Source organism: Caretta caretta, chromosome 3 (genome assembly GCF_965140235.1).
Source record: "Caretta caretta isolate rCarCar2 chromosome 3, rCarCar1.hap1, whole genome shotgun sequence".
Classification (NCBI taxonomy): Eukaryota; Metazoa; Chordata; order Testudines; family Cheloniidae; genus Caretta; species Caretta caretta.
Window position 1 is genome coordinate 178206370 of NC_134208.1, and position 14475 is coordinate 178220844.

General features: G+C 40.1%; 1 protein-coding gene across 8 annotated transcripts in view; it reads left to right on the forward strand.

Moving 5' to 3' along the window:
• The window catches only part of TTC7A (tetratricopeptide repeat domain 7A), a 279526-nt gene that overhangs the window by 183163 nt on the left and 81888 nt on the right, over positions 1-14475 (forward strand). For all 8 annotated transcript variants that reach the window (XM_048842851.2, XM_075127149.1, XM_048842845.2 and 5 more), the window contains one exon: positions 11674-11790. In XM_048842851.2, coding sequence (XP_048698808.2) covers positions 11674-11790 — 117 coding nt within the window. The remainder of the gene's footprint in view (positions 1-11673; positions 11791-14475) is intronic.

Here is a 14475-nt window from a genome sequence, read left to right on the forward strand (position 1 = left end):
TTTCTTTAGATCTGGGCAAGCTGTGGTCAAGGGCCTTGCAGGGCCCAAAGGCTGACTCTGAAAGGAAGAGTTGAGTTAGGACACACAAAGTGTCAATGATTTCAGAGTTGTTTGATTGTCTTTCCCAGGCTGTGGATGGCTGAAATCCTTCTCTTGTATAATGATTTAAGCAAATTCCAATTATATTGCAACATTAAACCAAACTAACCCGACATTTATTCTCATTCTGTGCGTAAAGAAGGTCTCTTTGTCTGATTTTTTTTGCATTGGCAATTTGTGATTAAAATGATCCTTTAGGGAAGAGAAATTGGTCTCTGTAATAGCAGATGTCTTATGTAAGGCAAGAGTGGCACATCTAACAAAAACCTTAATGATAGTTGAGGGTTTTATGGGGAGCTGCAACCACAAGTGGCTAACACAGTTCTGTTGATGAATACTGGATCTAGGCACAGTATGCAGGGTTTTTGTAGCTGTGATGATCCCAGGATATTAGAGAGACCAAGACTGGTGAGATAATATCTTTTATTAGACCAACATCTGTTACTGAGGCCTGGTCTACACTACAGAATTAGGTCAACGTAAGACCGTCTACATCAACCTAACTCTGTAAGCGTCTACACTAAAATGTAGCTCCCACCGATGTAACTTGCCCATACACTGACTTAATAACTCCAGCTCTGCGAAAGGCGTAGCACTTAAGTCAATGTAGTTAGGTTGATGCAGTGTCACTGTAGATGCTGCATTACTTACATTGCCTGTTGCTGCCTTTCAGAACCCATCTCACAGTGCCCCATGCTGGCAGTTAAATCAGTGTAAGCACACCTGGTGAGGACACGCACCACCTACACAAGGAGCATAGTGTGGATGTGTAAAACCCATTCAATTACTGTGGTGGCTGTATGTCAGTGTAATTTAGGTTGACCTAATTTAGTAGTGCAGACTAGCATTTGAGTTTACACTTACCCACAACTGCTTCCCCCACCCATTTCTTCCCTATGGCTGGAGAGGTGTTAACAGGACACTTCACCTTGAATGGTCCCTTGAAATATGTGTTAACTACTTAAGCTAAACAATCTATTCCACCTTGTATTTAGCTGGGACAATCTGAGGACTTGTCTACACTACCACTTTTGTTGGTATAATTTATGTCGCTCAGGGGTGTGAAAAAAACACACTCCAGAGCAACACAAGTTACACTGACAGAATTGCCAGTGTGGACAGGGCTATGTCAGCGGGAGATAGCGACATAGCTACCGCCGCTTATGGAGGTGGTTTTATGATCGGTACAGCTGTGCCTCTGTAAGCTCACTAGTGTAGACATGGCCTGAGTGACGGCAGAGCTGCACTTAAAATGCTGCATCGGTGCAGCTGTGCTGCTGTAGTGCTTTAATGAAGATACTCTTCACTGATGGGAGAGAGTTCTCCCATCCGCATAGTTAATTCACCTCCTCAAGAGGCGGTAGCTATGCTGGCGGGAGAAGTTCCACCAACATAGTGCTGTGCTTAAGTCCATATAACTACATGACTCAGGGGTGTAGATTTTTCACAGCCCTGAGCAACATAGTTATAGCAAAGTAATTCTGTCGTGTAGATCTGCCTTCAGTTTTCCAGATCTGAAGAAGAGCTCAGTGTAAGCTTGAAAGCTTGTCTCTCACCAACAGAAGTTTGTCCAATAACAGCTATTATCTCACCTGCCTTATCTCTCTAGGCAGTGAGGTAGATTGAGTTCAGGGTAGAGAGATTCATTTGAAAAGAGACTTAGACAAGGGCTTATTTCCTAAGGTCTTTGGGTACCTTGTTACTGGATTCTGATTTACAAAACTAGCTGAAGGTATGCATGGATATGAATGTTTCATCTTGTCCTTAGCTCGGGGTGCTGAAACAGGTGGGGTCAGAGGGCCATGGCTCCATCACTTTTTACTGGTAATAAGGAGCAACAGCGGGGAGGGGCGGAGAGGATCAAGTGGGGGGTGGGAGCTCGGGGGAAGGGGTGGTGTCAGGGCGGGGCCTCGGGAGGAAGGGGTGGCGCAGGGGCGGGGCCTCGGTGCTGGAACTCAGGATGCTGGGGGTGTGTGGCAGCTTGAAGTGGTTTCCATTATAAACAGAGTTTACAGTTTGGTTCAATAGCTCTCAGCACCCCTTCTATAAAAATTGTTTCAACGCCCCTGGCCTCAGGGGAAGAGGCGGGGCCTTGGGGGAAGGGGCAGGCACGGGTGGTCATTCCCCACTTTTAGGGAGCTTCTGGTGCTCCTGCCTCCGCTAACCATCCTTCTGAATTCTTTGAGACTGGTAGCAATTGATCCAAATTGCCTCTCACCATTGGTAATTTCTTCAGTTAATTACTGTGTGGAGTTTGTGATAATCTTTGAGACCAGCTGAGTATGAGATGTGTGACTGCACAAGCCAGTGGCTCCCAATTAGTTTCCTTCCCTGAGTGTGTGATGAGGATATGCATGGGTTTCCATGAAGCCCACCATTTGCTGTTCTGAATCCTTGTCCATGCTGGGTGTTTAAAGCAAGTGGTGTGTGACTTACTGAAACTTTTTAAAACAAGTACTACTGTTATGGGCAAGTATTGTCAGTGCTTTACGTAAAGAGTTCCCTTGTCTCAACATTGGGAAGACAAAACTCTGGCCTTTCTCTTTTTGGAAAGTATCTACCACAATATGAATACTATCCCAATCTAAATCATAATGAATAATAATAATAATAGATGACTTTGCTCTCTTTACCCCAGCTTACTGAAGGAATTCTTTCATAGGAAGAGAGTCAGGGTAAGAGATTTAGTGTCATTTTCCATCATTCCCTTCCTGTAGAAAGATCTGGGTCCACATTTTTTTTCATGAATGGTCTATGCCTCCTTTTCCCACGATGAGCTTCTGCAGCAACACATGCTCTTATGAACATAAGGCTGAATTATTGTAACTACCTATTTGCACAGTTGACAGCAGGACAGCTCTGCTGCTCCAACTTGCTTAGAATGCAGCAGCATGGTTTAATAACTGGTTTGAGCAATCATGATCATACTATGTCCGCCCTGTGTTATTTACACTGGCTGTGGGCAAAGTGGCAGTTTTGGTTTTATGCTGGCATTCTTTGATTTTAAAAACTGAACAACATGGAACCTGATTGTATTCAAGACTTCTTCCCTGAGCCTCATTGGGGCAGCTATGTGTATTCTGACACCACTTACCTTTTAGGTGTCCCATTGCTACCACGCAGGTCATAAGAGGTCACATCTTAATGTAGTGTGCATAATTCTTTCTCCTGCAATATCCATCCCAGCTCATCTCTCCCCACTTTTTAACAAACACCTCAGCTCTTTTACTACAGATGTGTTTTTGCTATAGCCACTCTTCTCTATACATTTAACACCCTCCAACCGCATATGTTTCTCTCTTCTTTCATATTGAAACTCCTAAAGTGATTTTTCTATATGAATTTTAAAATGTTCTAATTCCATTTTTATTATGATGTATAGCACCTTATGAGCCTTGATGGAGAAGGTGTGCTTTATAAACAAAATTACAGAATTTTACCTGAAAATAATAATTGCTTTGTACTGTTTATATTACCTGATTTATAGCTGGAGAAAAGGAAATTTATGGTTCTAGGGATTACCACATCAATTACATTAATTCTGTGGGAATAGAAATATATTGAAGTTCAGCACTTAATGGTCAGTACTGACATATGGAAATTTAGGAATCATTAAGTACAAATGTAGAGAAACTCGGATCAAATTAGTGCTCAATATTCAGAGGGATAGACAGGTGATCAGAATCTAGATCAGATCCAGTCATTTGTTGGGAATAAGCTAGAAATACAGAGGATTAACAAATTAGATTATAACCCTTGTAAAGTCTGGATCCCCAGGGAAAAGTTATTAGCAAAAGCAGCAAAGAGTCCTGTGACACCTTATAGACTAACAGACGTATTTGAGCATAAGCTTTTGTGGGTGAATACCCACTTCTTCAGATGCATGTAGTGGAAATTTCTAGAGGCAGGTATAAATATGCAAGCAAGAAACGGGCTAGGGATAACGAGGTTAGTTCAATCAGGGAAGATGAGGCCCTCTTCTAGCAGTTGAGGTGTGAACACCAAGGGAGGAGAAACTGATGGCTGATACTTGCTTTTGATAGGAAAATCACTGGTGGCTGATATTTGCTCTCTTGCCTGAGGAGCCAGTTACAGTTAAAAGCAAAATTAGCGTTAAGGTTGGTGGAACTTGGAACTGCCACTGCTTTGCTTTTCATGCTTTGCCAAAAAGAGTGAAGATGAAAAAGGCTTTTCAGGTTTACCAAGTGAATATCTTGTGTACCCTGAAATTATAAGCAAAGAAAGAACTGAATGCAAGCCAAAGGGCAAGGAGGAGTTGTGTGCACGCTTGAGCAAATTATAGAGACGGATTTCTCTAGTATGATTTCAAGGTGGCTGAAGCTGGTAAGATGACTGCTAAATTATGAGACAGCAGTGATCTTCTACTTGGACAGAAATGGGTGTTTAAGATTAAAGCTTATGTAAAAGTATATATGGTCTCAGAGTAACAGCCGTGTTAGTCTGTATTCGCAAAAAGAAAAGGAGTACTTGTGGCACCTTAGAGACTAACCAATTTATTTGAGCATGAGCTTTCGTGAGCTACAGCTCACTTCATCGGATGCATACCGTGGAAACTGCAGAAGACATTATATACACACAGAGACCATGAAACAATACCTCCTCCCACCCCACTGTCCTGCTGCTAATAGCTTATCTAAAGTGATCATCAAGTTGGGCCAATTTCTGGAAATGGCCCAACTTGATGATCACTTTAGATAAGCTATTAGCAGCAGGACAGTGGGGTGGGAGGAGGTATTGTTTCATGGTCTCTGTGTGTATATAATGTCTTCTGCAGTTTCCACGGTATGCATCCGATGAAGTGAGCTGTAGCTCACGAAAGCTCATGCTCAAATAAATTGGTTAGTCTCTAAGGTGCCACAAGTACTCCTTTTCTTTTTATATATGGTCTGACCTCCTGCAGATCACAGGCCATTAAGTTTCACTTAGATACCCCTATATTAAGACCAAAGACTTCAGTGAGACCAAAACATTTCAATACTCAGAAAACTTAGGCAGAGAACAGGAGAGACCAAGGTGCCACCAATGCCAGAGGTTCCTGCAATGGCAGGGAATTGATTAGGTGATCCCAGCAAGCAAACCACAGCCCATGCTGCAGGGGAAGATTTAACACCCCCTCCCCCCCGCATCTCTGCCAGTCTGACATAAGGGAAAATTCCTTCCCAACCCCAAATCTGTCAATCAGTGTGACCCTGACCAAGTGAGCAAGACACATCTTAGCCTAATGAGCTAGTCCTTAGCGTAGCTTTAAAAGGATTTTCAAAGAATACATACATTAAACAGTCCTTGAGACATGGCTGTGACTAGAGAGAGGTCTGGCCCAAAACTCCACATCTAAACTTTATAACTCAATGACATAAAGCCAAGTGAGAAAACAAGCAATGCTGTTACAATCTACTATAGGGACCAAAAGTGATGGGGAATCCTAATACTAAATAAGGGAATTTTTTCTGTTTGTGTCTTGGTACTGGCCTATCCTTTCTAAAATCCCATAGAAAAAGCATCCCATAGAAGTCCTTGTGCTTACCTATCTTTGTATAGCACTTTGAAATCTTCTGATGAAAAAGTGCTAGATTGAAAGTGGTATTGTTTATTATTTAAAATGGTAAAGTTACCCAGTTACTGCTAACTTGGTCCTAATCCTAATTCAGAGCTCTCGTCTGTGGGTTTGTGATCCTAAGAGAGGCAATAAGTTTGCCTGAATTTTCTTGTTGCAGCCTTAATCATTTAAGTCACATTTTACATGGGACTTGAGAGTCACAGTTTAACAAATAAACAGTCAGTCTAGACACTTGCATGACCCTCCTCACCACCTGAGTGCCTCACAATTATTTTAATAAGTATACTAATAACTAATATATCTCTCCTATAGGAGAAGTAGCAGGGGTGAGGGTGTACTTTGTTAAAGGAAAACCAAGTCAAAGAAATGTATTTTGCATTTACTTGTGACCATGGTAAGGTTCATGGTCATTTTTATCTCGTGTAGGAGTAAGTTCCGTAGTCGAAGTCCAGCTCCTATGAAAGTTCCATCTCCTACACTCACAAGCCTCCACATGTTGACTGGGAGTTTCATAGCTTCACTGGAATATAACTGTTATGAGAAGTCATGGAAAGGAAAATGGATCTCTCTGGTAGAACTCTAACGTAGGCCTTTGAATGGAGCAGTACAAAGGGAATATAAGAGGAGCTGAGAAACTAGACCTGTAAGTTCAGAAAACCTTCAAGAGTATATTTGGGCATATTCTGCAAGTGAAATCTAACTTTAATCTGTACAAACTAATCCATCTATTAAAATCAACCTTGTAAAGCACTAATTTGAAATAATTAACTTTGTCATTTATTTGTATTGTGGTAGTGATTAGAGGTTCATATTTGGGGTTGGGACCCTTTTATTCTATGCATTGCACAGACATAAAATTTAACAAAAGAAACCTACATTAAGGAGCTTACTATCTAACATAAAATAGAAGAACAGCTACCAGTTATTTTCCATCATTATCTTCCCTGGGTTTATCCTCATTAGCAAGAATGATTTGCTATCTTTCTCTCTCTTCCTACCCGTAGATACTAGCAATTTGTACATTTGCCATAACCAAAATCACTTTGTTTTTATTTCCATTTAATCATGGAATTATCAGTTTCTATACTGATAATTGCAATAATATTTTATATGTTTAATCTGTTATGAGTCTACTCAATTAATATTACGAGCACCCTACAAGAGTGCAATAAAAATACAGTAATATTAACAAAACACAATAAAGTCCAGTCTATGCACACAACTTTTATTTATGTTCATGGGAGTTGCATGTACACTCTGATGGGAAACTAGACCCCTTGGGTTCATTTGTAGCAAGAGTATTTCTATCTTCAGAATAAAATCAAGAGCTAGAGATCAAAGTGACATTGTCATCTATTTAATTTGAGAGTTTTCTTCTTTATTGTTGTAATAACCTCTGAGAAGCGAGGAAATATAATTAGTCTTACATACTGATTTCATTTCCACCTGGCAACTGTTATGTATTACTGCATCCCTAGTGCTTCTATTGTCAACATAGCTTCCGTTTCTTCGTGCCATTTATGTTGTTCCCCTTCGTGCACCAGCCTCATTAATCATATTATAACATAATATGAACAACTCTTACCAATGGTTAACTGTTGCAGCAGTTAACCCAGTATTGGTATCTTTAAGATTCGGTAACGTTCCACTGCAGAAACAGTTGCTAAAGAGTTAAGTGTTTTTTCTACCCATGTGTGCTTGAGTCTCATGATTGAAGATAATGTCCTGCTGAGACTTAGTTGTTTTTTTCCCAATTACTTTCTTTCCTGAAATAGAACATTGCATATTCATCCAAGGAAGCTTTCATACATTGAGTGTAAACAAGTAAGTGTTCTAATGATGAGAAGAGAAATAATTGCATGTATTTGTCTCTTTAGTGTTTAATTGCTGTGTTAAAGCATGTTATACAGTTCGTTTATCTCTCTGTATGTGTAACTACATTATCTATATAGATAGATATGACAGAGAAAGGAAACACTATTATGATATCCTTGCTTTATAGCATCTTCACAGGTATGGCACCAGATGCTTCATCCCAATGTTCCTTTATTCCATTATTATTGTATTTGGTAGCTTGTAACATCCAGGACTGTAGAGTCACTCACTGATTATTGCTCTTTGTCCTCACTTTTCTGGTGTGTATCTTGTGACTCCTCCTGCTCAATAGGTTTCTGAAAACCTCATCCTTTGACCATCAAGCCCAAAACCTATGTCTGAGCTAGAGCACGTCTTCTAGATCAGAAAGAGATACAGCCTTGCTTTATAGACGGTGATGGAGAATCTGTCGCATCCTTAGCTATGTTGTTCTAATGGTTAATGTTCATTGTTAAGAATTTGCATCTTACTTCTAATCTGAATTTGTCTAGATGCGGCTTCCAGCCATTGAATCTCATTATGCCTTTTTCTGCTAAATATAAAGAACAATCTAATGTAAGCAAAAAGAAAAGGAGTACTTGTGGCACCTTAGAGACTAACAAATTTATCTGAGCATAAGCTTTCGCGAGCTACAGCTCACTTCATCGGATGCATTCAGTGGAAAATACAGTGGGGAGATTTATATACATAGAGAACATGAAACAATGGGTGTTACCATAAGCACTGTAACCAGAGTGATCAGTTAAGGTGAGCTGTTACCAGCAGGAGAGTGGGGAGGGGACCTTTTGTAGTGATAATCAAGGTGGGCCATTTCCAGCAGTTGACAAGAACGTCTGAGGAACAGTGGGGGGTGGGGGAGGGGATAAACATGGGGAAATAGTTTTACTTTGTGTAATGACCCATCCACTTCCCGTCTCTATTCAAGCCTAAGTTAATTGTATCCAGTTTGCAAATTAATTCCAATTCAGCAGTCTCTCGTTGGAGTCTGTTTCTGAAGTTTTTTTGTTGAAGTGTAGGCCTGTAATCGACCAGAGAGATTGAAGTGTTCTCCGACTGGTTTTTGAATGTTATAATTCTTGACGTCTGGTTTGTGTCCATTTATTCTTTTACGTAGAGACTGTCCAGTTTGACCAATGTACATGGCAGAGGGGCATTGCTGGCACACGATGGCATATATCACATTGGTAGATGTGCAGGTGAATGAGCCTCTGATATTGTGGCTGATGTGATTAGGCCCTGTGATGGTGTCCCCTGAATAGATATGTGGACACAGATGGCAACGGGCTTTGTTGCAAGGGTAGGTTCCTGGGTTAGTGGTTCTGTTGTGTGGTGTGTGGTTGCTGGTGAGTATTTGCTTCAGGTTGGGAGGCATGTAGGCTTGAATAGAGACTGGGAGTGGATGGATCATTACACAAAGTAAAACTATTTCCCCATGTTTATCCCCCCCTACCCCCACTGTTCCTCAGATGTTCTTGTCAACTGCTGGAAATGGCCCACCTTGATTATCACTACAAAAGATCCCCGTCCCATGTCCCCCTCCCCCCCCCCCGGCTCTCCTGCTGGTAATAGCTCACCTTAAGTGATCACTCTGGTTACAGTGTGTATTGTAACACCCATTTTTCATGTTCTCTACGTATATAAATCTCCCCACTGTATTTTCCACTGAATGCATCCGATGAAGTGAGCTGTAGCTCTCAAAAGCTTATGCTCAAATAAATTTGTTAGTCTCTAAGGTGCCACAAGTACTCCTTTTCTTTTTGCGAATACAGACTAACACAGCTGCTACTCTGAAACCTGCTAGTATAAGCAGGGAGGGATAGCTCAGTGGTTTGAGCATTGGCCTGCTATACCCAGGGTTGTGAGTTCCTGAAGGGGCTGTTTAGGGGTCTGGGGCAAAAATTGAGGTTTGGTCCTGCTTTGAGTAGGGAGTTGGACTAGATGACCTCCTGAGGTCCCTTCCAACCCTGATATTCTATGATAAGAAATCTCTTTCCCATGTAGGTACTTGTAGGCTGTGATCAAGTTACTACTTAACCTTCTTTTGGATAAACTAAATAGATTGAGGTTCTTTAGTCTCTTACTATAAGGAATGTTTTCCAGACCTCAGATAATTTTCCTAGCTCTTTTCTGAACTCTTTTTAATTTTCCAGTATTTTTTAAAGTGTATTCCAGTAATGGTCTCACTGATGCCATAGACAAAGATAATACTACCTCCCTACTCCTATTCGATATTCCCCTACTTTTATATATGAGGCTTGTGTTTGCATTCATAGCAACAGCTTTGCACTGGAAGCTCACACTCATTTAGTTATCTCTCATGACCCCCTAAGTCCTTTTCATTGTCAACGTGTTCCAGAATACGGTCCTTCATCCTACAAGCGTAACCTACGTTCTTTGCTCCTAGATGTATGACCTTATATTTGGCTGTATTAAAACACATGTTGTTCAAATGAACCCATCTTACCAAGGCATCAGCCTGTTTCCATTATTATTTATCACTCCCAATTTTTGTGCCATCTCCAAATTTAATTTTTAAGTGCACACCTTGTAGCATTTGTGGTGTTCTTATCATCCATGGATCAAATCCTGAAAGTTAATAAGCATCCATGTTTTAGTGGGAACACCAGATTTTAATGGGAGGCTCAGCATGTCTGAGCACTTGTTCCATTGTTACTAGCATTTGTCAAGCTAAGATGAGACAGAAATAATGGTGGGTGAGTGAAGCAACCAGAGGAAATGTCCAAGAGACTATTTGTTCCTGTCTGCCTTTTCTCACTTAAATTTGTAGCATGGGAATCTTGTTGGATCCTGACTGCTTCAGTATCTTCAGAGGAGTGCATTCTTCTTCTGTGTTTGGGTATAAAATTGCTACAGTTTCTTTTAGCTGTGGACTTCTCCACAGTGATCCATGTCACCTCCAGCCTGAAATGCGCTCTATTTGGGATTACATCTGAAGGCCACATGGAAACTTTGATTAGTGCAGAATATGACTGCTCACTCTGCATATTACTGTATATCTGTGCTCCATAGTCTGTGTTGGTTAATTTCCAAGTGCAGTTGAAGGTGTTGGTTTTGATCTATAAAACTACCATGGTTTGGGTTTAGTCTGCTTTTGAGACAACTTGTCTCTGTAAAGTAAGTGAGGTTCTACATGGGCATTGGGTCCATCCTCACAGTTCTGACTGGAGGACCAGGGACCTATTTTATTACTGCTGTATTTTAATGTATATCTATTTTAGATGAATCTGCTATGGTACTGAATTAATTAGTAGTTCAGTATTTTTCCTTGATTTTACGGTAACATATAGAGGAAAGGGCTAAATTTAAATTAGTAAATAAGAAACTTCATATTTCACCAATTAAAAAAACAAAGCAAGTTAAGTGGCATTCTAGCAGCAACTGATAGGTTGTGTCAATAATGACTCCTTATAACCTCTCCGTGCCCTAATTCTGCTGCGTGTCCGCACTTAGTGAAAATACAATTTCTCTAGGAACAAGAATAGCATGTGCAGTTGTATTAGCTAGGACAAAAATTTACAAGGGCTATCAACCTTCTTGCCTCAGGGCATAAGATGATCACCAGCTAGGGTCAGGAAGAAATGTTTCCCTTCTGCAGATAAGATTACATAATTGGTCAGGTGTAAACAAGGGATGGTTTTGTTTATTACTCACCTTTCTCTGAAATGTATGGTATAAGCCAATGCTATAGGAAGAATACCAGACTAGAAGGATCACTGGTCTTGGCAACCTGTGCATTATGGCAATTCTTATGAGTTTTTTTTTTTTTTTTTTTGCTGTATAAAATAAAACAAGATACATAGTGTTTTTAAATACTGGTTAGCTTTGAAATGCATTGTTTCTAATACTGCCTTGCTAGATCTGTCCCACCAATGTGACTGTGGTCACGGAGTATTGTCAACGCTCTGATTTCCTGAACTAAAGAGAAGTATCTCATATTCTAGTGAGGCTATTTCCCCACTCCATTCCCAAGCCAGATGTACAAAGCAAGTGAAAATGCTATCTGTTGGGAGCCAGTCAGAATGCTGATGGATCTGTGTACTCTGTGCATGAGACCCTGGCAAAGTCTAGTGATTTTTCTTTTTCTTTTTTTTGTCTTGTAGCTTACTCTTCACCAAAGTAAAGCTAGAACGGGTGCATAAAGGACCTGAAGAAGCTCTGGTAACCTGTAGACACATGTTGCGTATGTGGCAGATGGTTTATAACTTTTCACAGCACAGGTAAGTTTTTTTTTTATGTGCAGTCTGACAAATTTGAGCATTGAAATGGAGATATGATTAGCTTGTGATTTAATTTTCACGATATTCTGCTCTGCAGAAAGGCAACAAATAATACAAATTTTAAAAAATACATAGTAAAGCCAAGACCTTAAAAGTTATTTTTATATATAATTCCAACCTTTATAAAAATAAGGATTTGAGGTTAAAGGATCACTTTTTGGCCAAGATTTTCAAAATTAGGCATCTAAATCCACACTTGCATAGCCTGACTGTTTCTAAAATGCCAAGCGCCCAGCAGCTCCCATTCAAGTCAATGGAGCTTATGTTGTTTGGTACCAGCAGAGGATAGGGTCCCACATTTTTTCCCCAAGAAAAAGGAAAAATCTTGAGCGTGCAAGTTCCTAAGTTGATTCTCTCTTATTGCACAAACCTTGCACACTATATCACTTTCAGTGTCATTCGTGGTACATAGCACATATTATCCCACCCCTGGATAAGACTGTAACCTTCAGCAATGTTGCGGTGGGAGAGGGGTAAATTGCTAAGAATCTGCAGGCCTCAGCAGTTTGTGTATGTATTTACATACACTTTATAAAAGAACTATACATACATAAACATACCTGCTTCCACTTGTATCTTCCTTGAGGGGTTATGAGAAACTGCCTACAGAGTTAACTCACCAGCAATTAAAATAGACCCAAAAAAGCGGTCATTAGAAAGTGAGTAGAAGAATGGGCTCTGACCTGTTGGGATCATTATTCTCCACAGGCCTCAGCCTGTATGGGTCTGTTCCTTAGTAAATAATCTTTACTCACACAAATGGTCCCATTGAAGTGGGACTTGGTGTTTTTTTCACAAATATTTCACAGTTTCCAGTATGCACTTGTGTTAGGCCAACTACAACAGGGTTGACTGAGAGCTTTAAAAGTATTACGGGTAGGATTTTCAAAGGTTTCTAAGGAATCTGGGCACTAATCCTTTGAAAATGCCTGGCTACATTACTAGGCATCCAGTCTTGATTTGAAGACGTCAAGAGATGAAGAATCCACTGCTTCCTTTGGTAGTTTTCTCCAATGGTTAATTACACTCACTGGTTTTTTTTTACAAGTGCCTTATTTCTAATTTGGATTTGTCTGGCTTTAACTTGCACCCATGGGTTCTTGGATATGCCTTTCTCTGCTAAATGAAAGAGCCCTTTAGTACCTAGTATTGTCTCCACATGAAGGTACCTATATACCATGATCAAATCACCTCTTGATCTTCTTTTTGATAAACTAAACAGATTGCCTTACAATGAGAGATTTTAAAAAGCTCATTCTCTTTTTTCTCATTGTAAGGCATTTTTTCTAGTTCTCAAATTATTTTTGTGGTTTGTCTCTGCACACTCACCAATTTTTCAACATCCTTTTGAAAATGTGGACACCGGAACTGTACACAGTATTCCAGTGTCAGTTTCACTAATGCCTTATACAGAAGTAAAATCACCTGTCTGCTCTTCCTCACTGTTACCCTGTTTGATACACGTAAGGGTCATATTAGCCCTTTTCGTGAGAGTATTACACTGGAAGTTCATGCTGAGTTGGTTGTCCACTATGACCCCTAGATCCTTTTCAGAGTCACTGCTTTCCAGGATACAGCCCTCCATTCTGTAAATATGGACTGTTTTCTTTGTTCCTAGATTTAGCATCTTGCATTTTGCTGTATTAAAATGCATTCTGTTTTAATGGGCCAAGTATACCAAGCAATCCAGATCACTCTGTATGACTGCCCCTTGCTCGTCATTATTTATCACCCTGCTGATCTTTGTCATCTGCACATTTTATTATCTCTTCTATGTATAGGGAAATAATGTAATATCTCAGGTATCACTGCATGGTAACTGCTGTCAAACATTGACTTCTTAATGATGACTTCTACCTACATACAATATTCTACCTCACGTCAGTAGTGTTTTTAATGTAATACTCCTCCACGTGTACTGCACCATAAGCATGACATTGCACAAGCAAAGAAGATCACTGCAGATGCTCTGTAGATACCTATATAGATAAGACAAAGATGCAAGAGGAATTAGATCTTTCTTTCAGTTGTTTTAACACTTAAAATTAATAACAGCAATTTCAGATGATATATCAAAGTAAAACTCAGCCTGTGGGATACCATGGCCCAGTTCTGAAATGAGCTCTGTGTGAGAGGATCCATGGAGTCCCTTGGGGGTTCAGGGCCCATGTGAGGAATCTCAAGTGGGATCTCAAAGCCTCAGAAAAAACTACTTAGTCCTACTACTGTAAGCACCACTAATAATGATAATAATAATAAAAAAAGGCCTTCAGGCCACAAATATATAGCAGGCAAAGACAGTTCTTTGTTATATTTCACTATTATAAAGCTGACCTGTGCTGACGGGAGAGTCAAAGATAAACGCAGAACACAAGCATGAAATATCAGATGAACCAAAATCTCAGAATGCAGTCCATGCCCAAGGATTGATTAAACTCAAAGATAAGACCTCCAGATCACTTATGCTTCCATGATAACTTCAGTAATTTTCCTGAGATATGTATTACCTGGATAGTGAGCAGTGTAATCTGATGTGTGTCTGAAAAGAGTGGCAAGAAGCAGCCACCTTTCCTTTTAATACTTTGCCCTTTGGTGAGTGCTGAGAGCAGATATCATGATCCCTCT